Here is a 19,050-nt window from a genome sequence, read left to right on the forward strand (position 1 = left end):
AGAAGCAGATTACTCCTTACAAATGCAAACTGTAGTGTCTCTACACATAAATAAAACAACATCAAATCAGAGGCAAAGTTTTCATCAATTACCAAAAAAAAAAAAAAAAACTGCAGTCAAGAAGGAAAATTATTATGCTGTCAGTTGTGCAAAGAGCTCTCTAAAAAATTCCCCGGAAATCTCTTACTGAATTAGATTAAATATCATCAAAAAATCTGCTGAAGTTAAGCTGGTCTTGAAACAGGAATGGAAGGTATAGTCCTCCACTGAAGCTTTGGTTTGCTACTTTGCCTGAGGACTTGATTGAAAAATTCTGCTGAAGGTAACTCCAAAAAATATGTTATATCCCTTCCATGAATCTACTGATTTTTATTCTTGTTTTCTCCCCAGAAGTGTTTATGCTTTTCTTACACATAAAATAATCTGTGAGACTAGAAAACAATTCACATATCAATCCTCTTACAATGATATAGCTTCACAGTTAAAATTTTAATATAACCAGAATCCTTCTGTTGCATGCTACATCCACCCCAGCATATATGCATCACCTTAAACACCTTCAAGTTTTACAGGAATTTAACTCTCCTATTTTACTATTTTTAAATCTAAGTCTATAAGATGACTCACTTGCTTTGCTCTGACTCACAGCTTTCAACTCCAAATATGAGTTATTGAAATGTTTATGAAATTGCTTTCAGAGCAAAGGAAATTTTATTTCAGTGTGCATCCAGCAAGCTTCAAGCTGGTTGAGATAAATAAATACAGCAACATACGTCACATCCCCCAAATAAATTAATATCCCATTTGTAACACGTAACTGTTTTATGCAACAAAAAGCTGAAAAGGAATGACAATTACAAATCCCAAAAGCCTTATTTGACCAGACCTCAACAAAGGGCAGCAACCTCTGGCTCCAAGTGACTGGACAACAGACTTAAAGCACTAACAACAACTTGGAATGAATCTCAAAATTCAAAAGCACTTTTGTGTGTGCTTAAGATACAGCAAAGGCTCTCCTTTAACCAGACTCTCACAGCTATAACTCAGTGAGGCTTAAAGGCTTTACATAATGGTTCAAACACCAGTGCAGAATAAGCATAGTTTAATAGGGAAGTTCTCACCTCCAGGCAATGGTTTGTCTTTGTCAACATTATTGTTATCATAGCGAAACTCATATCCAAAATGCTTTACTCTTCTATGCTTTAAAGTCTTCTGGGCTGTAAAAACATATAATTTTAAAGTAAGATTAGACTACATAAGACTACATGCAACATTGCAGGCAATTTACTATGTTTTCCTATCCCATCCTCCCTGTAAAGCCCAAATGCTATTTAATTAGCAGTTAAAAAAGCCTATGTGACCCTCATTGTTCACATACACACTTCTGCTTATTACCTTTTGTAATTCATCAAGCATCACATTTCACTGCTGTTTTGAGTCAGAGATGGTGTTTTTTGTGTATGTAAAAAGCAGAGAATACAACTTTTTGAGCCATGCTTAATGCATCTTTTTCTTGCCCTGATCTCTGAATTTACACCTGATGAATACCCTACAGGTAGATCAAGATCCACCATTCTCATTAATCACCAAGCTACATATTAGCTAAGGTCAACATAACCTTTTGCAGAGGAACTCTGAAGTGATTTCCAAGAATTCATTTATTGAAGGATTTAACTCCACAAGCTCAAGTGAAAGCATGAAAGCATTCAGAATGTATGCCTCACTAAGTACTTTTTTTTTGCATAAAAGAAGACACAGCTCTTCAGTTGGACATCAAATTACAAAGTCTTGTGCTTGGCACAAGAAACATAAAAAAGACTTTAATTGTCTCTGGATGCAGAGTTTTTTATTCAAGTAAATCCATTCTAGAACATCAATTCAGATCACTTGCCCCAAGGAGCTGCAGTATAAGACCCAATTTCTAAAATGCTAAGAACACAGAATCACTTCTGACAATTCATTTACCAAGATGCAGGCTTCCTGTAACCTGAAACTGCAGGAAAAAAACAACACAGAAGTACAGAATCTGGATTCCTAGAGTTCCACCCACCATTCTGAGTATCTTCATCTCCCTTCCAGTCAATACTTTCCAACATCCTCTTTTCTTCTTCTGGAGAAATAATCTTTTCAATTACCATTAAGCCTGGAGGCAAGCTTGTAGGAACAGCATTTTGCAAGGAAACTGAGGTAGATGGGAAAAAAAAAAAGAATTTTCTTACTTTTTGGAGAAAATAAAACCTGTGTTCCCTATGGAGATATAATTACTTTGTATGAGAATATAGTACAGCTGTATAAATATTTATTGATACAATGGAGCACTCATTGTGGTCTTATTTGGAGAATGAATGATCCCTTTTTGACAAAACAGGGTAAAGCCCAAGCTTTGCATTCAAGCACTGTCTAAAAATTTTACTGCATAAGACAAACAAGACTTTACAGTATTCAAACACAAATTGTGGTTTTCCTGCAAAAATAATGGTAAACAGAATTTCTCAAATCACTTCAAGGCTGTACCTGAATTTCATTTATATTTTGCAGAATTCTAGTAATTTACCATACCAGCAGATTCCTTCCATTGACATAATCAAATATGTACAAATGATGAGTACAGAACAATACCTAGGTGAACATAAAACATCAATGGGACATTCAGTTTGCCATTCCAAGAGCTCAAAAAAAGCTATTTGCTGGCAGAATGTACAGACAATACCAGGAATCCTTTTTGCTAGACACTATGAAAGCTCACAGAAAGAGCAACAGTTCTTGTAGTAAATAGCTGATAACCAGAAAAAAAAAAAAAAAAAAAAAAAAAAAAAAAAAAATTCTTGGGAGAAGGGGAGGAAAAAAAGACAGAAATTTCATTGTATATCTTTTTCTTCTTGGAGCTGAGACAGTGACTGCAGAATTGGGTCACACAAGAACCCCAGTGAACTGTCCAAAGATTCTCCAGGCTCCTTAATCACAAAACCTTCATTTGCAGTACTGAATAGTCAGGAAATTGCCAAATCTTTTTATCCCTTTTGCTTCTAAGGAATAGAGTTGAAATTATAAGCATCCTGAATCTCAGATTCTAGCTTTCATTCTCTGCACCTACTTACAAAAACTAGTGTGCTTTTACCTATATTTACAACCCAGGAAGAAACAGCAAAGGGGAATAGTATGCAGGAAGCTGGATATATAGGACAGCAGAAAAACTGTACCTTTTTCCACAAAATTAATATATAGAACAATGTTTTGGCTACAGTCTTCCAGAGTTATTTCCTTCCCATTAAGGGCATTGAAGGCTTTCTTGGCTTCTTCTGTTGTCTTATATTTCACAAATGAATATGGTTTATTTGGGGGCATTAAGAGTGTTTCCATTGCTCCATATTCTTCCAGTATCCTGAGCAGTTGCTGTCTACTCATCCCATTACCAAGACCAGCATTAGCAATAACCAGGCTCTAATTGAAAGAGAATTTAAAAACATGACAAAAGAAAAGAATTAGTGATTATTAAAACTAACATTTTACCAAAAGAAGAGCACTATAAAGAAAAAACAAACCCATGAGCACTCTTTTATGCATTCTGCACAAGATATTTATATTTCCATGAGCTTGCTATACAAGGCTAATGCAACCTTTGCTTGCTCACCACATAGTCTGGCTGAAAGCCTTGCAACCTCTATCAGAAACACCTCCCCAGTTAATGCATGCTTTGAATGAGTGTGTCAAGAGTACTGCAAGCGAACAGCAGCACTGGCACACAATTTTGGAGGCTTCTGAAACAGCTGGGCAATGTATTCAATTATTGTAAATGACAGCATTTCACTTCTCTAAAAAAAAAATAAAGAAAATGAGGTTTAGAACTGAAGAGGAGAGTCATTAAAAAAATGAAAAAATTATACACTGAGCACTGCTGTGATTATGCCTATTGTGAAGGCTCTGTTAACATCTGTTCTAAGCTCTGCATCAGGCTGTCCACTACAGATCATACTTTTCAAAGTGCACCTCATTACTAATTACTGCTATTTTCTAGAATGTTATTGATGGAGAGACCCATGTGTGCAAAGGACATGCAGTGTTCAAACCCCACTCCTTTCACTTAATCTACAAAGACTCTACCACACAACTGCTCCAGCACATGCAGAAACTCATCATGTAATTCAGAGATAGCCAGACTCTTGTACAAAGCCTGGAAGTATTTTCTATTTCAAGTTTACCACTAGCACCATTATTTTGTTTCATATGTGACTTATTCAAATATTCTGTCACCAATAAGGACCTGGCTGGATCCCAAAATGACTCTTTGGATAGATTAAATGGATAATTTGGTGCGTGGGACTGTTTCAAGGGGAACAAATCCCAAATCACAGACCCATTTCCAAGTAAAAACACAGTCTTTGTTCTAAAGAGTTTACAACCAACAGGGTTGCTGAGTCATTAACATCTGTCCATGTGGTGTCCGAGCAAAAATTAAACCAAATTTTATCACAAAAATGTATAAAGATCTAACTGATGCTTCCATATTTGAATGGGAAGAATTTGCAGGCTCAGGATGAACAACCATAGGGTAAATGACACTGCTCTACAGTGTTTCAAGCCATTTGTATTTCTTTATAAATGAGAGGGAAATTAGAAACTCAAACTTCCCTTTCTGTTGGCAAGTTCTCATCACTTTTTGCCATATCATTATCTGTGAGGTCATTCTCTGATCTGCTGTAACTCTACTGTGGCAGAACACTACAAATCAAAAATCTAAGTAGCTTTCTGCTATGTCTCTTTTCTGTAAGGAAAGAAAAAGCTGTCCACATTTAAACAGCTGCAAGCCAGCCAACCAGTTCAATTCCCACAGAACCACAGCCTTAATTTGTTTAGAGGAAAAAACAAAATGGAAAAGGCTTCCAAGATAGACATGTTTTTAATTGAGAGCTTAGATGAGACAAATTACACTTGACAGAAAACTATGGAGGATAGAAAGGTACAAAAGTTAAAAACCTGAGAAAAAAAAAAGAAATAACAGAGAAAGAGAAGAAAAGTTTATCTACTTCAATAGCATTTCCAATGCTTCCTCCTCAACCTAAGTAACTACTGTTTCAGGTTAAAAAAAACCTTATCCAAAGGCCATCAAAGTCTCTCCATAGACACTGAACTGCTGAAGTACTGCTTTGAAATCAAAGAAGCACAGAAGATCCTCAGTCTTGGGAAATGCATTTTTAAGAACAGCATTTTACACATGACACGAGAAGAGAACATAGATAAGCAGCATCTTAACAGTACCATCAAAATCACAACTACCAGTCACCTGTGTAGCATGGGAGATGCACTTTATGCCCTCATGTCTCATCAGTGTATGCTGAGCTCTGACCTGCTTCCTCAACACCTTCTTCTTCATTTTCTGGACTTTTAAATGATCTTCACTGGTTTGAGTTTCCATACTGAAAAGCTGAAATAACAACACATAGTAAGTAACCTGCTTGAAAAGGAGCTATCCCAAAAATAAAGCTTTAAAAGATTGCTATGATGCTTAACTAAATTTTCCCATTTTTGTCTTCCTCTTCATTCCTCTATTCACATTCACAGTACCACTGCATCCATTTGTGGGTTTTAACCTTTCAGCTAATTTCCTTCTCTCTACAGTCTCTCCAGAGCAGAACATGAGAAAAAAATTGTGTGGAACTGCCATGAGATTTGTATTGTCTCAGCTTCTCAGTTATTCTCACGCCTCACCAAATGCTTGAGTTGGAGATGAAACGTTTGGCTCCTTTTACTTAACTGCACCCAAGTGTGATATTTGGCCAAACTTGCCTTTCTTGAGAGTAGAAAAATGTGTGCAATACTTAGATGTCCTAGAGTAAGCAACTAGGATGCTCCACACATCATTTACCACATCTCCCAAGCTTAATGCAAATCACATTCCTGTTGTGAGAAGGAACAGAAAACTGTGTACACATATATATATATTTATATTAACTACTGAATTTCATGGCAACACAGCATTTACCAACCAGTAAGTACTTAAAGGCCACTGGCATTCTCAAGGTTTTGCTGCATTTTTTGCCATTTTTGGTCTAACACTATACTGAGATCATACAGTACCTCCCCACATTTCTCTGAGCCTACATTATTTTCCTTTCTTTTTTCTACCTCCTTCAAACCCAAGGGAGGAGTCCAGATCTCATGTAAGATTATGACAAAGCTCCCAGACACTAATGCAGCTTGACTTTATCTCTTCCTGTAACATAACCCCTTACCTGTATTTTAGAGGTATCTCCTCTTCTTTGCCAAAAATCCTCCTAACAGTATAGCTGGACAATCCAACTTCATTTGTCTGTCCTGTTCCATTCCTTTATCATCATCAACCTGACAACAATCCTTTCATCTTCTCTTCCTGCCAAAAAATGGTTTTGTTTCATTATTTTTAAGGAAAAAAACCAAAACAAAACTTATAATTATTTAACTCTGTCAACTGTCCCAACAGTCACTTATCCACTTGCATGACTGCAGAGCTGTTTTCCAATATCTAAACTGCAGACACTATCATGATAATATGACAATGTACCACAAAAAATGGTAAAGGTAAAAAAATCCCCTCATATTAGTATTTGCTGCAACTTTGTATTGAAGGACTTAGCAAAAATTTTGTTTTAAACAAGCACTGATATGCTAGTAAAATTGTTATAAAATATTGAAGTGTTCCAAAGGAGCTGTAAGTATGTATTCCCTGTGATTGCTACAGCATTACCATCATCAACCTGCACAACTTGTAACAGCACTGCACAAGAAAAATCTTTAAAGAGAATCAGGATGACAAAAGCACTCTGTGGAAATAAAAGATTCTAATCCTCCAAAAAGGAGCAGGATAAATGCTGCCAAAGAAGACTTAGTTTTTTGCCCTTCCTTTCCATTTATTAGTTCATCCTTCTACCATTCTTCTGTTCTCAAACACAATTTACAGTGGTCTTAAATGAATTAAAACCCTTGTCAACAACAATTTCAAGCAAATGTAGCAAGTTATTGGCATGGTGGGCATCAGCAATTCTCTCTTGACATGGTTTCAGTTAGTTTTATTACAGATTTGTTAAGAACTGTCTGTCATTTCTCTTTAAAGCAACAGTGCTCATTAAGGGATTATTGCCTATTTTATACTCTGTTTTTTTTCCCTTCCCTTCCTCAAACTCTTGGTACCTTGTTAAATAATCACTTTCCCTTCCTGATGGCACACTTGCAAACAGGCCACGGGTCATTCTTTGAGAACAACATTCTTCCTTCTAACAACAAATAGCTCAAAACAGCTCAAAATAAGATTCTTCACTTGATCAGCAAAAAGTGTTAAACACACAGAGAGCTATGGTCCTCCTAACTTTCATTATTTAAATAATGATAAAAATATCTCAAACTTGCCTAAACAACAACAACAACAAAAAAAAAAAAAAAAAAAAAAGGACAGTGAGAAACACACACAAAAAAAAACCCCAAAACTGAAAACCAACATCCAAAAGTGTAAGATAGATAAAAGCCAAGGTGACTGAGAGGGGAAAATAAAAGTCTCATGAAAAGAAGCACCAAAAGTTTTTGTTAAGTAAATTCTCCTAAGAGCATCTAATGGGTTCCCTTACCAAGATTCAGCTGATCTGCAGGCTCCTTCAGCAAACTTACTATGACCAAGCTGTGCAATTACAAGATTTCATAGAATCACAAAATCATTTAGGTTAAAAAAGACCTGTAAGGTTGAGTTCAGCTGTTAATCCAGAACTGCTAAGTCCACCAGTAAACCCTATGTCCCTAAGCATCACCATCTACACAATTGGGTCCAAAAGGCTTGGCTTGTCCCACATTCCTCTGTAAAGGGTGTCATGCAGTCCCAAACCACTTCACAGGAAAGTGACATGTTTGACTTGGTGAGTTCACAGAAAGAGAGCAAAGATACAGGACAGGTGAATACTTCAGAAGTAAACTGGATTCAGATGGAAAAGCATGGAGGCTATGCATGTCACCCACACCAGTCAGACCCTGTCACACAGCCTGCAGAACAGAGGACTTCAAACTGAAAGGGTCAGGCCTCTCCCATAACATCCAGACCTCTATACACTAGAAGACCCCATCTGATCTCTGAGGAAAGCAGTTCTGAGTTTAGTCAGGCCTTTAGATCCTCACAAACTCCCACATTCTCCAGGCAAAAGCAAAGGATTCATGCCACAATGTTTGTCAAACCAGCACAGAAACACAAGCTGAAAGGCTAATTTTTGTCCTTTCATAACCCTGAACTAAACAACTGAACAAGGGTCAGCTGAGGTGTGATTCAGCCATCTAAATAGCATCTAACAGACAGAGATGACCTATCCCACAACACTCTGCCTTTCACCTCCTGCTCAGGAAGCTGAAGACCTTCCTGATATGCTGTCATGCTTGCCAGCATCACTCTGGTGCCTCCAGCCTCTGAAGGAATCTTAAACAGTACTACCTGCACAACTGAGACAGCAGAATATTCTCTTGGTCTTTGTCTGAACTGGGTCTAAACTGTCTTGTCTGTTGTATCACTACCAGTGGCTCAATTCAGCAGGCACAGAAACCAAATCTGCCATGATTTCTGAATAAAGGAATCACACTCGACTGTATAGGAGTAGGAAACTTCATTTGATAGGATCTCACACATCCTTTAGAAAGGCCAATATGACTACAGAAGAAAAAGGGTTAATCCACTGTTCCATTCATTACTGTTACTACCTAGTTTTGCAAGTATTTTTAAAAAGTAGCTCCAGAAAATACCCACTGAAAACTGTTTCCCCTTGCAATACGAACTAAGGTCACAAAACTGGCCTGAAGTTACTACAAAGGTTAATAGAAAGCTTTAATGCAATACACGAAGCTTATCTGCTGTAGAAGCCGCTTCTGAAAGCGAAAGTACCTGGTGGCCGGGCAGAGCTGAGCGGCGGCTGTCGGCAGAGGGAGCGCCACGATCAGGGATAAGTTGGGCTCTTTGTTACTCAGTTTTGGCTTGGTTTTGTGTCGCAGACGCGCTACAACAAACGTATAAAGACACAGTATTCGCAGAGACACCTGGGGAAAAAAAAATTAAAAATCAGGAGGCCCGATAGGCGAGATTTAAGAGCTCCAGCATTGGCTAAATGCGCCTGAAGGCACCAGCACATCCAGGCACCAGCATGACCCCTCGGCTGTCCCATCCCATCCCATCCCATCCCATCCCATCCCATCCCATCCCATCCCATCCCATCCCATCCCATCCCATCCCATCCCATCCCATCCCTGCTAGGGACAGCCAGCACCAAACGCCCAACACACCGCAAACCCTGGGCTCGGGGCACTCGCTGCAAACAGCAATAACAGGAATAACCACAGGAGTGCGTCTTGGAATCGCAGGCTGTTAAAGGGGTTTAAACAGACCTTAAAGAAGGTCCCAAACGCCGTGCCATGGGCAGGGGCGCGTCTTGAACACTGCCAGGATTGGGGCACCCACAGCCCCTGTGCAACGTGTTCCAGGGCTCCCCATCCCCATCGCCTCCTTCTGCTGTGCCCTGAGTGCACAGGGGAGGCTGTTAAAGCCGTGTGGCAGGCGGGGAGACTGACTTTGCCTTCTCCCCTTACACCACCTCGTCCTGACAGGCACAGAGACAGAGCCGGAGCCGCGGCCAGGCCGCCGCGGGCTCTGCTCGCCGCACAGGGCGGCACGGCGGGACGGGAGGGGAGCGGAACCAGCGGCAGAGGCCGCCGGTGATCCCGCCGCCCCCGCGGCTCCCCGTCCCCAGCCAGAGCCGGGCGAGGCCCGGGCGCCGCAGCCCCGGCCCGGCGGGCGCGTTACCTGCAGGAAGCGGCCATGTCGGGGCGGGCACCGGCACCGCACCGCCCCCGCCGCGCCGTCACGGCACCGCCCCGCTGCCCGGAGCCGCGGGGGAGTTTAGGGAGCGCCTGCCGTTTAATTGCAGATTAAGCCAGGGAAGCCAAGCTTTGAAGTTCAACAAGAGCGAGTGCCGGGTCCTGCTCTTGAGTCACAGCAGCCCCAGGCAGCGCCACAGGCTGGGGGCAAAGTGGCTGGGAAGGACCTGAGAGTGCTGGCAAACAGCAGCTGAACATGATCCAGGGTGTGCCCAGGTGTCCAAGAAGGCCAGTGGCATCCTGGCCTGGGCCAGCAGTGGTGTGGCAGCAGGAGCAGGGCAGTGACCGTCCAGAGAAGGGACACGGAGCTGGGGAAGGGTCTGGAGCACAAGTGCTGTGAGGAGCAGCTGAGGGAGCTGGGGGTGTTCAGCCTGGAGAAAAGGAGGCTCAGGGGGGACCCATCACTCTGCAGCTGCCTGGAAGGAGGGGGAGCCGGGGGGAGTCAGCCTCTTCTGCCAGGTGATAAGTGACAGAAGATGACACAGTCTTAAGTTGCGGGACATTCAGGTTGGACATTAGGAGGCATTTTCTCATGGAAAGAGTGGTTAGACCTTGGAATAGGCTGCCCAGGGAGGTGGTGGAGTCACTGTCCCAGGAGATGCTTAGGAAAAGACTAGACGTGGCACTTAATGCCATGGTCTATTTGACATAGTGGGGTTGGGTCAAATGTTGGATAGATAATCTCCAAAAGTCTTTTCCATCCTAACTGGCTCTCTGATTCTCTGGCAGCTGCCAGCTCCAATTTTTCCAAGATATCCCCATGACCCGACCAGGGTTCTGCAGCACACAGCCATGTCCTGGGTAGATGGATGTCCATGCTGGATGGATCCAGGGCAGTTGGTGTGGCAAGGGGAAGGGGGTGAGCAGCCCTCTGCAGCCACCTTCCATGGACACACACTTACTGTCACTGTGCCACCTCCTGCTCCTGCTCACTCCATGCTTCCCAGCTCCACCTGCCAGCAGGCCCTCTCTGTGTCACCTTTTCTCCAAGCAGAGCCAGCATTTTGATATCCTCTTCTCCATCCACAGAGTTTCCCTCTGAGTCCTCACAGAGCAAGTACAATGCTTTAACTTTGGTGGTGGGACACCATTCCTCAGTCGCACATCTGCCTCCATTCCTTCATTGAAGCCTCCTCCAGCACAGATGGGGGAGCCACATCCACACTGCAAGTCAAAGACAGCTTCCACCAGCCCAGGATGGATTAAAGACAGCACCACAGCTTCCCCCAGGCTCAGGTGCTCACCAGAAGACACCATCCCCTGGACAAGCCACTATCACAGCCAGCACTGATCACGTTACTTTTGGCCCACTGCAGCTCTAAGGACAGAGGAAGATAAAACTGTGCCAGTCCAGAGAAGGCCATGTGAAGACTGAGCCTCTGGTTGTACATAAATATTCCACTTTACCACTCTTGACCTGGCCAGCAACCCTCTTCAGGCTGTGGAGTGAACCCACACTAGTGAGAGGCCTGCCCCACTGAAAAGAAGCATCTCCACACCTCACTGACTCTATGGAGAAAGTGGTCCCTTACATCAGGGATACAGTGTGTTAACCTTTGCTTCATTTTTATTCTTCACAGGCTAACCAAGCTTCATACTATGCCCCTAGACATAATCTTTCTCCCTTCTTTATACAAAATGCTGGAATTTGGGTTTGCCAAAATATGTTTACCTTACAAATATTCTCACTGTATCTTATTACCTAAGGTCTGATGCTTCTTTTCTCTCTCACTGTTTAAGTACCAAGCTGATTTTTATTTTTCCTCCTTCAGCCTCCTGTGGGTATGTAATCTTTTTCAGCATCAATGATGTATGGGATTCCCAGGCAGGTGGTATGTAAGGTGACTGATGAGCCTATAAACCTATAGAGTAAAGCCAGCTCCTCAAGTTTTTCCCAGATGCACACTCTGGAGGAATCTACCCGTGGCTGTGCTTACCCAGAAGAAAACAACAAAAAATCCAGCGAACTAAGAAACAGTAACAACAGAAAAATCCTTTCTCTTTCCCTTGGAACGCCCTATGCCAGGGACACAGCTGTTCCATGTACAGAAAGTACAAGTGCACTAAGCATGTGGGGCTGACAGGGCATATCCACCAGCCTGTAATATTTGGGAAGTAGGAAGTACTTGGTCAAAAGGATGGTTCCACTTCTTTTCTTCTACCACAATCTGTTCTATTAAGTCACCCTCTGTCCTTGACCCACACAGTGGATAGCCAAGTGTTGTGATAGCACAAATCTTCTTCCTAAGATTTCTTACATTTAAAGTATGAATATTTTCTACCTAACTAGTAAGAGTACAGCATAGAGCTTGTTAAGCTTTGTGAGTAAGCCTTAGCATCATCTGCTCTTCCTGAGAGCCAGAATGAATGGGGAAAGAACAACCAGGCCCCATCAACAGCTGCTGTCTCTAATAAAACATTCTCTGAGGATCTCAGCCCTGGAAACCACCCAACCCTGAAAGCTGCTGAAAGGATGATCCTAATGATAGCAGTTTGTAATTCATTACCAATTTGTTCTGACAAGTGAAAATACCTGCCCAAAGGTTATTTCTCTTTAGTGTCCACATTCCAATTCTGTGCACTCTCCAGTCTACGTGCACGTCCACGTGTGTTCTCTGGGAGAGAACAAACTCACTGTGAGGTGGGTTGATTTGGTTTTTTTTAATAACTCTGTATGATTAGCATTGGTCAAGAATTTTTCATGCACATTGGAATAACATTTCATCTCATAATGCATCAAGGTTTTTCTTCTATAAACAATATTCTCACATAGGAAATTTCCACCATTTAAAAGGAAAACAGTTAAAGGGTGGTTAGGAGTTTAATAGAAGCTTATTTCAAACCAGAACTGTTATGCACTTCAGGATTTAAGTCCAGAAGCACTGTGCATTCTCCTCCCATGCTAGATAAGATGGGTACAAGCCCCTCCTACAGATACCACAGTGCTTATTGACAAGTGAAAATACATCTCCATTGGAAACATTATCACTGACTAACCCACAAAAGAGCTCACAGAAGTGGAGATTCAAATACATTTACCTTTGATGTTAATATAATCTCTGATTTAAAGTGCTTTAGCAGAAAACTCACAATTTCTTTTTAAAAACCCCTTTTTTATAATTTTCATATTTTGGCTTCAAACGTCAGAAAATATTCTAGTTTGATATTAAGTCTTAATAGTTTTCTTAAGAAAAAATAAGGTTTATATCAGAAAATCTTGGCTCTGGCTCTATTTTTTGTTTAAATTGATAATGAGGAAAGATGTCTTCTAAAGCAGAATATCATGCTCCCATTTAGTCATAGGTGACTTTAGTCATTCCTGACTTTTCTCAGGAACAAATTACACTATTTGCTATGCTATTAGCTATTTTACCTTGGCCACATTCCCAGGGAGAGTCAAGGCATTTATCAGTCCCTGGGAATCAACTTCATAGGATAACAAGTAAACACTTCTATTTCCTTCAACAAACAAGAGGTTACTGGCCTTTAGGTGCAAAGACAATCTTACTCCTTTTTATAGCAAAGCAAGCCAAACCATGCTTTAGCCTAATGTGATCACACTGGATTTCCATTAATTTCAAACCCAATTAAAAGGGATTCGCAAGAAGATAGGATTTGCTATATCAAATCTCTTGGTACAAGAAACTGCAGTTTAAGGATCGTGACAAATAGGATATATTTCAGGACAGCAGTTTGTTACAGAAATAAGAAAAAAACCTCTTAGCACAAATCCAGCTCAAAACCACCCGTGACTACTCCTGTAGAGAAGTACTGTAATAAAGGATGAGACACAAGATGAATTGTTTTAGGATAGCATTCATGTAGCAGTTCTGCACTTGGACAAATATGTGTTGACCTACATTCAAAATGTGCAACTGCTGCTGCTTGTGATAATAAAACTCTGCATAACAAACCTCTGCAATGCCAAAGGCTTATATTTTTCAGGAAGAAGGCAAGGCTGGCTCTGTGCTGCATGTGTTAGATTTCATATTTCTCTCTAAAGAAGAAAAACAGTCAGAAAAAAACAACTCTAGAAGTTTGTTAGCAATTGCAAAAGACTGAGAGGGACATGAGAAATCTGGGTCCTGTTAAAATCAGTGGGATTTTCAAATGCATGTGATCAAAATGCTTGTACTCTCAAGAGCCTTAAAATGTCAAGTAATATCAGTATGCTTTCTGATTTCTAAGCTTTAGCCTACATTCTGTTCATAGCTCCAAACTTTTTCAAGCTCTTTTCCACAAACAAGATTTTAGAGTACTTTTTTCTCCTTTCCTTTAATAATGATAATAATAATAAATAAATAAAATAGAAAAAAAAAAAAAAAGGCAGCTGAACTTTTCCTGAAATCTCAAGACTCATTGTACTGGTACTTTAAGAAATACACTAAATAGCATGAATCTCACTGCAGAAATATAATGTTTGGCAACACTGCATTTCTGGCACAAATACGATTATTGGCAGGTTCACTTCCACTGTTACCAGGTGTGATCCTCTTGTGGAGCAAGCTTCTTTAGCATGATGACACAGCTTTTTCTGAGCAGGGAGATTCCAGTTGTCTGCTGGGACAGCTACAGATTTTGTCATCTGTGGAACCAAACCGGTCAGTGAATGTTTAGGATTGGACAAGGGTTAAATTGAGCATTTCTGCTGTGCCATGAGATTGCACTAATGAAGTTCAAGACCGTTTATTAGAGGCAGGGAGGAAGAGCTTTAGCTTCTGTTGTCAGACACACTGCAAAAGCATGCCTACATTGCTGGGTGACCATTAATATTGCACTTGAACTGGGAGCAGAGTCTGTAAGCCCCAATAAACAGAAAATCTTTGATCTTTTTCTGGTGAATCTTCAGAAAATTTCTGTGAACTTTCAGGCATAAGACAGAAATTACTGTAAGTATGATGTGCATGCTACAAGTCTGAAGATATTTCATTATACATGCTGCCAGTGCAAAGAATCAGCTCTTGAGAGGCTCCTGCAACATGTGGATACACATGTCAAAAAATTGATAATTTCTTGATTTCATTAGGGAACAGTCCAAGAGATGTAAATTCCCTAGGCACAGCTACTGGAAAGCATAATATCCATGAAGTTAATTAAAAATTCCAGTGACGCTCCTGCCAGCTCTTTCTGCTCAAATAAAATCTCTCAATGAATGGTCCTCAGCCTTCAAAGTCCCACATGCACCAATACTAAGCAAACCATACAATGCATGAAATTGTTTTGTCCTCAATTTTAATTTTTTGTTGGCATTAACAATCTTGGCAACTTGGGGGTTTAAATCTTTCCAATGCCATGCAAGCTTTAAAGAAAAGATGGTAATTCTCTGCTGAACAGGAATTGTTGCTTTCACTGCTGCTGTGACTCTTTTTCTGCAGTTCAGGCAAAGTTTAGGTGAGATCTTTCACCAGTGTAGTACACTTTCTGGGGTGTCAGAAAAGTAACATGAAGTACTGAAAGAACCATACAAAATACTGATTTCCTTCTAAATCACTAAACCCATGAACACATGGTGTAGTTTAGCCTTGAAGGCAATGTTGTTGAAAAGAGCTTCACAAAATATTTGTTTTCTCTGACACAAAGACTGAAAATTGTCATCTCGTCAAAGTCTGCATGTACTTTACATTCTCTTCTGCGTCTTTATGTCTGTTTTGCATTAAACAAATAGGAAATATATTTTTTAAAAATACTGTTTGAATTGTAGTGTACTCTTCTGGTCATAAAGTCAAAATCTTACAGTAACCTAGGAAAACTCAGTGCTGTCACAAACAATTAGGATTTTAGTAGGCATTCAGGAAGCAAAGCGACCTTGCACAGGGATCCTCCCTGATATCGACACCAGGCAGGCACTCTGCTTTCCTGCATATCCTTGGAAACCATCGTTTCTCACAGCTGTAACTTCAGGGCATGAATGTATCATGAGGACAATCGTGGAATGTCAGGCTCTGGTTCTGTCTACTTGAGAAATCAACACGTTTTTAAGGGTGCAGTGCTTGCAGTTCAGACTGCAAGTTAATTTGTGAAGTTAATTTTTAAAGACATAGTACTGTTTACATAAGATAACTAAATGTTACATTTCCATAGGAAGTGAGATCCTTGATGCCCCCACTGACTGGAGAGAATATTGCAATGTACTCCTTGGCCTGGGACTCCATTCTTTCATCTCCTTTTAGGCATCATCTCAGGAGAACTCATTAGCTGTTGCTCATAAAACACATTTACTTCTTTGTAAGAAGAATAGCTGTTCAATCATAAGTTTTCCAAACAAAAACATGGTCGGATGAGTCACACCATTTGCTGCTCTTGTAATCTAGTTTTCATTACTTCTCTGGATCTATGGGCACATCTGACATACCTGAAAAACAGGAATTGTAAGCTTTTAAACTGAATAAGCAAAAAAAAAAAAAAAAAAAAAAAAAAAGATGCATCCAAACTTAGTGATTTTTTTTTTCCCCAACACTACTTGTCTGTGAGTCAGTTTGCTGATCTGTATGACATTTACATAAATATTTACCCAAATCACCAAGGGTTGTGAATCTTCATGAATCATTGTTGGTGAAACACTTTGTAATCTTTGCATGAAGTGTAGCACATGCATTCAGAGTATGGATCTAATTAATGGCAGAAGATGAATGCAAATAATAGATTTTTAAAAAATCACATTTTTTATTTTCTTGTTTGAAATTGATTTAAAATTTGTCTTTTATAAATCTTCCTTTTTCACACAGACATAGTATGGTTGGTGCACATCTTGGTATGATTAGGACACAGTTTCAGAATATTCAAGTTTGTTCACTTCTATTAAGAGAAAAAAAGCTAGCATATAGTATTTGAAATTCATGATTACACCATTTATTTTACTCTTTCCATATAGAAATATCCACCAGAGTGATTTAAATTAAAATATTATAACATTGAACGCTCTTAACTTATATATAGACAAAGTCTTTTCTGGCAAAATTCTTTGCTTTAAGAAATGGATAAACTAAATAAACTAAAACTGAGCATACTGGCTGCTTCACTTGCTGTCATCTTGCTAAAGGCTCTATGAGTAAGCCTGACACACTTCATCTCTCACATTACCATCACTACATGCTTCTGTTAGTGTCTCCCATGTTAAACTTTATGGTATCTTCAGTCTAAGAAATACAAATGAGGGAAAGTGTGGGACTGGAAATGAACAAAATAACTAGGAGATTGGTTTAAGAAATTATCCTGAAGCTTGTGTGCACACAGCCCCTGTTGCTGTAATATCAGTGCATGAGAGCAATATAATTCACCATCGCAGGACAGTCTGTATTTGCTTATAGTCCTAAGCCAGGCACCAAGAATTGCCAGCTGACGAGAATCCCCTCAAAAATGGCAAGTGGGAAAATTTGAGAACAGCCTGAGAAGCTTGTCATTTTTGCAGAGAGAGTAGCCTATCTCATGCTGAGTGAAAACTAGAGGGATTGATAATCTGAACAACTGATTTTGCAAATTTATGTAAATAGGAGGGAGTTTTCTTATTCCTTCTTTATTCTTTCTTACTACAACTTTTAAAATCCTTCCAGCAGTACTGGGATTGTTAGGTAAAATACCTTCTTTCTCTTGTCAATTTTAAGTCAAAGAATACAAGTGTAGCTAAAGTATTTCTGTCACCTCAGTATTGTCACAAAATGAAAAATGTTTCTTGTATAAAAGGAAACAAAATAATACTATAAAACAGTTAACTAAAATATAACTCCTTATGGTGCATTTAATAATGCTTGGGTGGCACATTGTCTAAGAAAACTGCTAGGTGGTGTCAAAATGGTCAGATTCTTCACAAGGACACAGCATGTCCTTGTTATCAATTTTGTCTTTATCAGTAATTTCTGTAACAGCAAGACCTTCTATCCAAAATAATAAGGGACTTGAGCTTTTGATTTTTTACCAATATCTGAGCAAGGTATGTTGCTATCTGGTTTTCCTGCTGCTTCTGTCACCTTCTTTCCAATGCTAAATTAATCATACAGGTGACCTTGCTGGTTTTTATTAAGCACAGCAGGCTATATGAGCTATTGCTGGGGAAGTGTGACATTGCTCAACTAGTGGGGTCCTACATCTATTTTTTACTAATACAGTTTCACTGCCAGTTCTGAACACAGGCTATATTTCTGCTGTCATGCACAGTTTCTTTCATTTGCCATCAATTAAAATTAATTATGCTGTTAAAAGGAAAGTACATAATAATAAAATACTCTGTAACTGCTTATAAACAAATGAGCTTTTTATAAAATGCTGAGTTGCCTCAACTTCCCACAAAACAATGATGCTGAAAATAGGAGTCATAGTAACCTGGGTTGCTTCCATATCAACATATTGAGTGAATGGGTACATCAAACTGAAATTTGACAACAAGGGTCACAAAAAGTTCAGGCAAATCTGAAATGGCACTAACTGCATGACTACAGTACAGCTATGTACTAATGCATGATTCCAGAGAATGAGCAGGAGACCATCTGGAAACTCTAAATATATTGGTCTGATCCCCTAAATTTGCCACAACAGTTAAGGGAACAAGTCAATAAGACTTTCTGTCTCACATTTTGAATTCCTTAATATTACAAGAGCATGTCATCTGGGAAAGTAAGTCTAGTTCTGTAGCAAGGATCTGGCTTTTCATGCTCACAATTAATCTTGCATAATTATGAATGAATTGTCTTACAAATCTCTGCTTCTAGATTTATTTTGGGAGGAATAACCCAACTCTGCTCCTGAAGCCCCTGAAAACTGCCCCAATTTAGAGCTTATTCTCTTCAGACATCTACAGAGTTGCAGTGGATGTTCTGGCCTTGTGCTAGAGAAGTTTCTGACAGGCACAGAACCTAAGAGCAAGGATCTGATGTGCTGGGGGTGAACATTGTTGTGATATAATAATTAGAAACATTGCTGTGATGCAGAAGACAGGAGAAAGAACTACTTTTCTAATTGCATTAATGCATGGGATTTAGCTTGAAAGATTACTTCAGTGTGCAAAGCATGATGCAAATAAGAGATGAGGTGGTAAAGCTGTAGTCTGATACCGGCCATTGAGTTGTTCATTGAGTGTCAGACCTCATTTGCTGATGGAGCACCCAGCTGCAGAGCAGGCTGCTGGGACCTGCTCCATCCCTGCCACTCCATCAGCTCTGCAGGACACAGCACCTGCCAGCCAGGTGC

General features: G+C 40.0%; 1 protein-coding gene across 3 annotated transcripts in view; it reads right to left on the bottom strand.

Annotated features, from left to right (window-relative positions):
* ALKBH8 (alkB homolog 8, tRNA methyltransferase) overlaps nucleotides 1–9,871 on the bottom strand; it is a 43,199-nt gene extending 33,328 nt beyond the window's left edge. The window contains exons 1-6 of one of the 3 annotated variants that reach the window (XM_079311963.1): nucleotides 9,797–9,871; nucleotides 6,231–6,367; nucleotides 5,282–5,422; nucleotides 3,201–3,441; nucleotides 2,051–2,182; nucleotides 1,122–1,217 (exon numbers count right to left, since the gene is read on the bottom strand). In XM_079311963.1, the coding sequence (XP_079168089.1) occupies nucleotides 1,122–1,217; nucleotides 2,051–2,182; nucleotides 3,201–3,441; nucleotides 5,282–5,413 (601 nt within the window). In that variant the 5' untranslated portion in view covers nucleotides 5,414–5,422; nucleotides 6,231–6,367; nucleotides 9,797–9,871. Of the gene's footprint in view, nucleotides 1–1,121; nucleotides 1,218–2,050; nucleotides 2,183–3,200; nucleotides 3,442–5,281; nucleotides 5,423–6,230; nucleotides 6,368–8,884; nucleotides 9,037–9,796 lie in introns of those variants that run through there. The other 2 variants (XM_079311964.1, XM_079311962.1) reach the window with 2 other exon arrangements.
* Between the last annotated feature and the right edge of the window lie 9,179 nt (nucleotides 9,872–19,050).

Source organism: Erithacus rubecula (genome assembly GCF_903797595.1).
Source record: "Erithacus rubecula genome assembly, chromosome: 1".
NCBI classification, from domain to species: Eukaryota; Metazoa; Chordata; class Aves; order Passeriformes; family Muscicapidae; genus Erithacus; species Erithacus rubecula.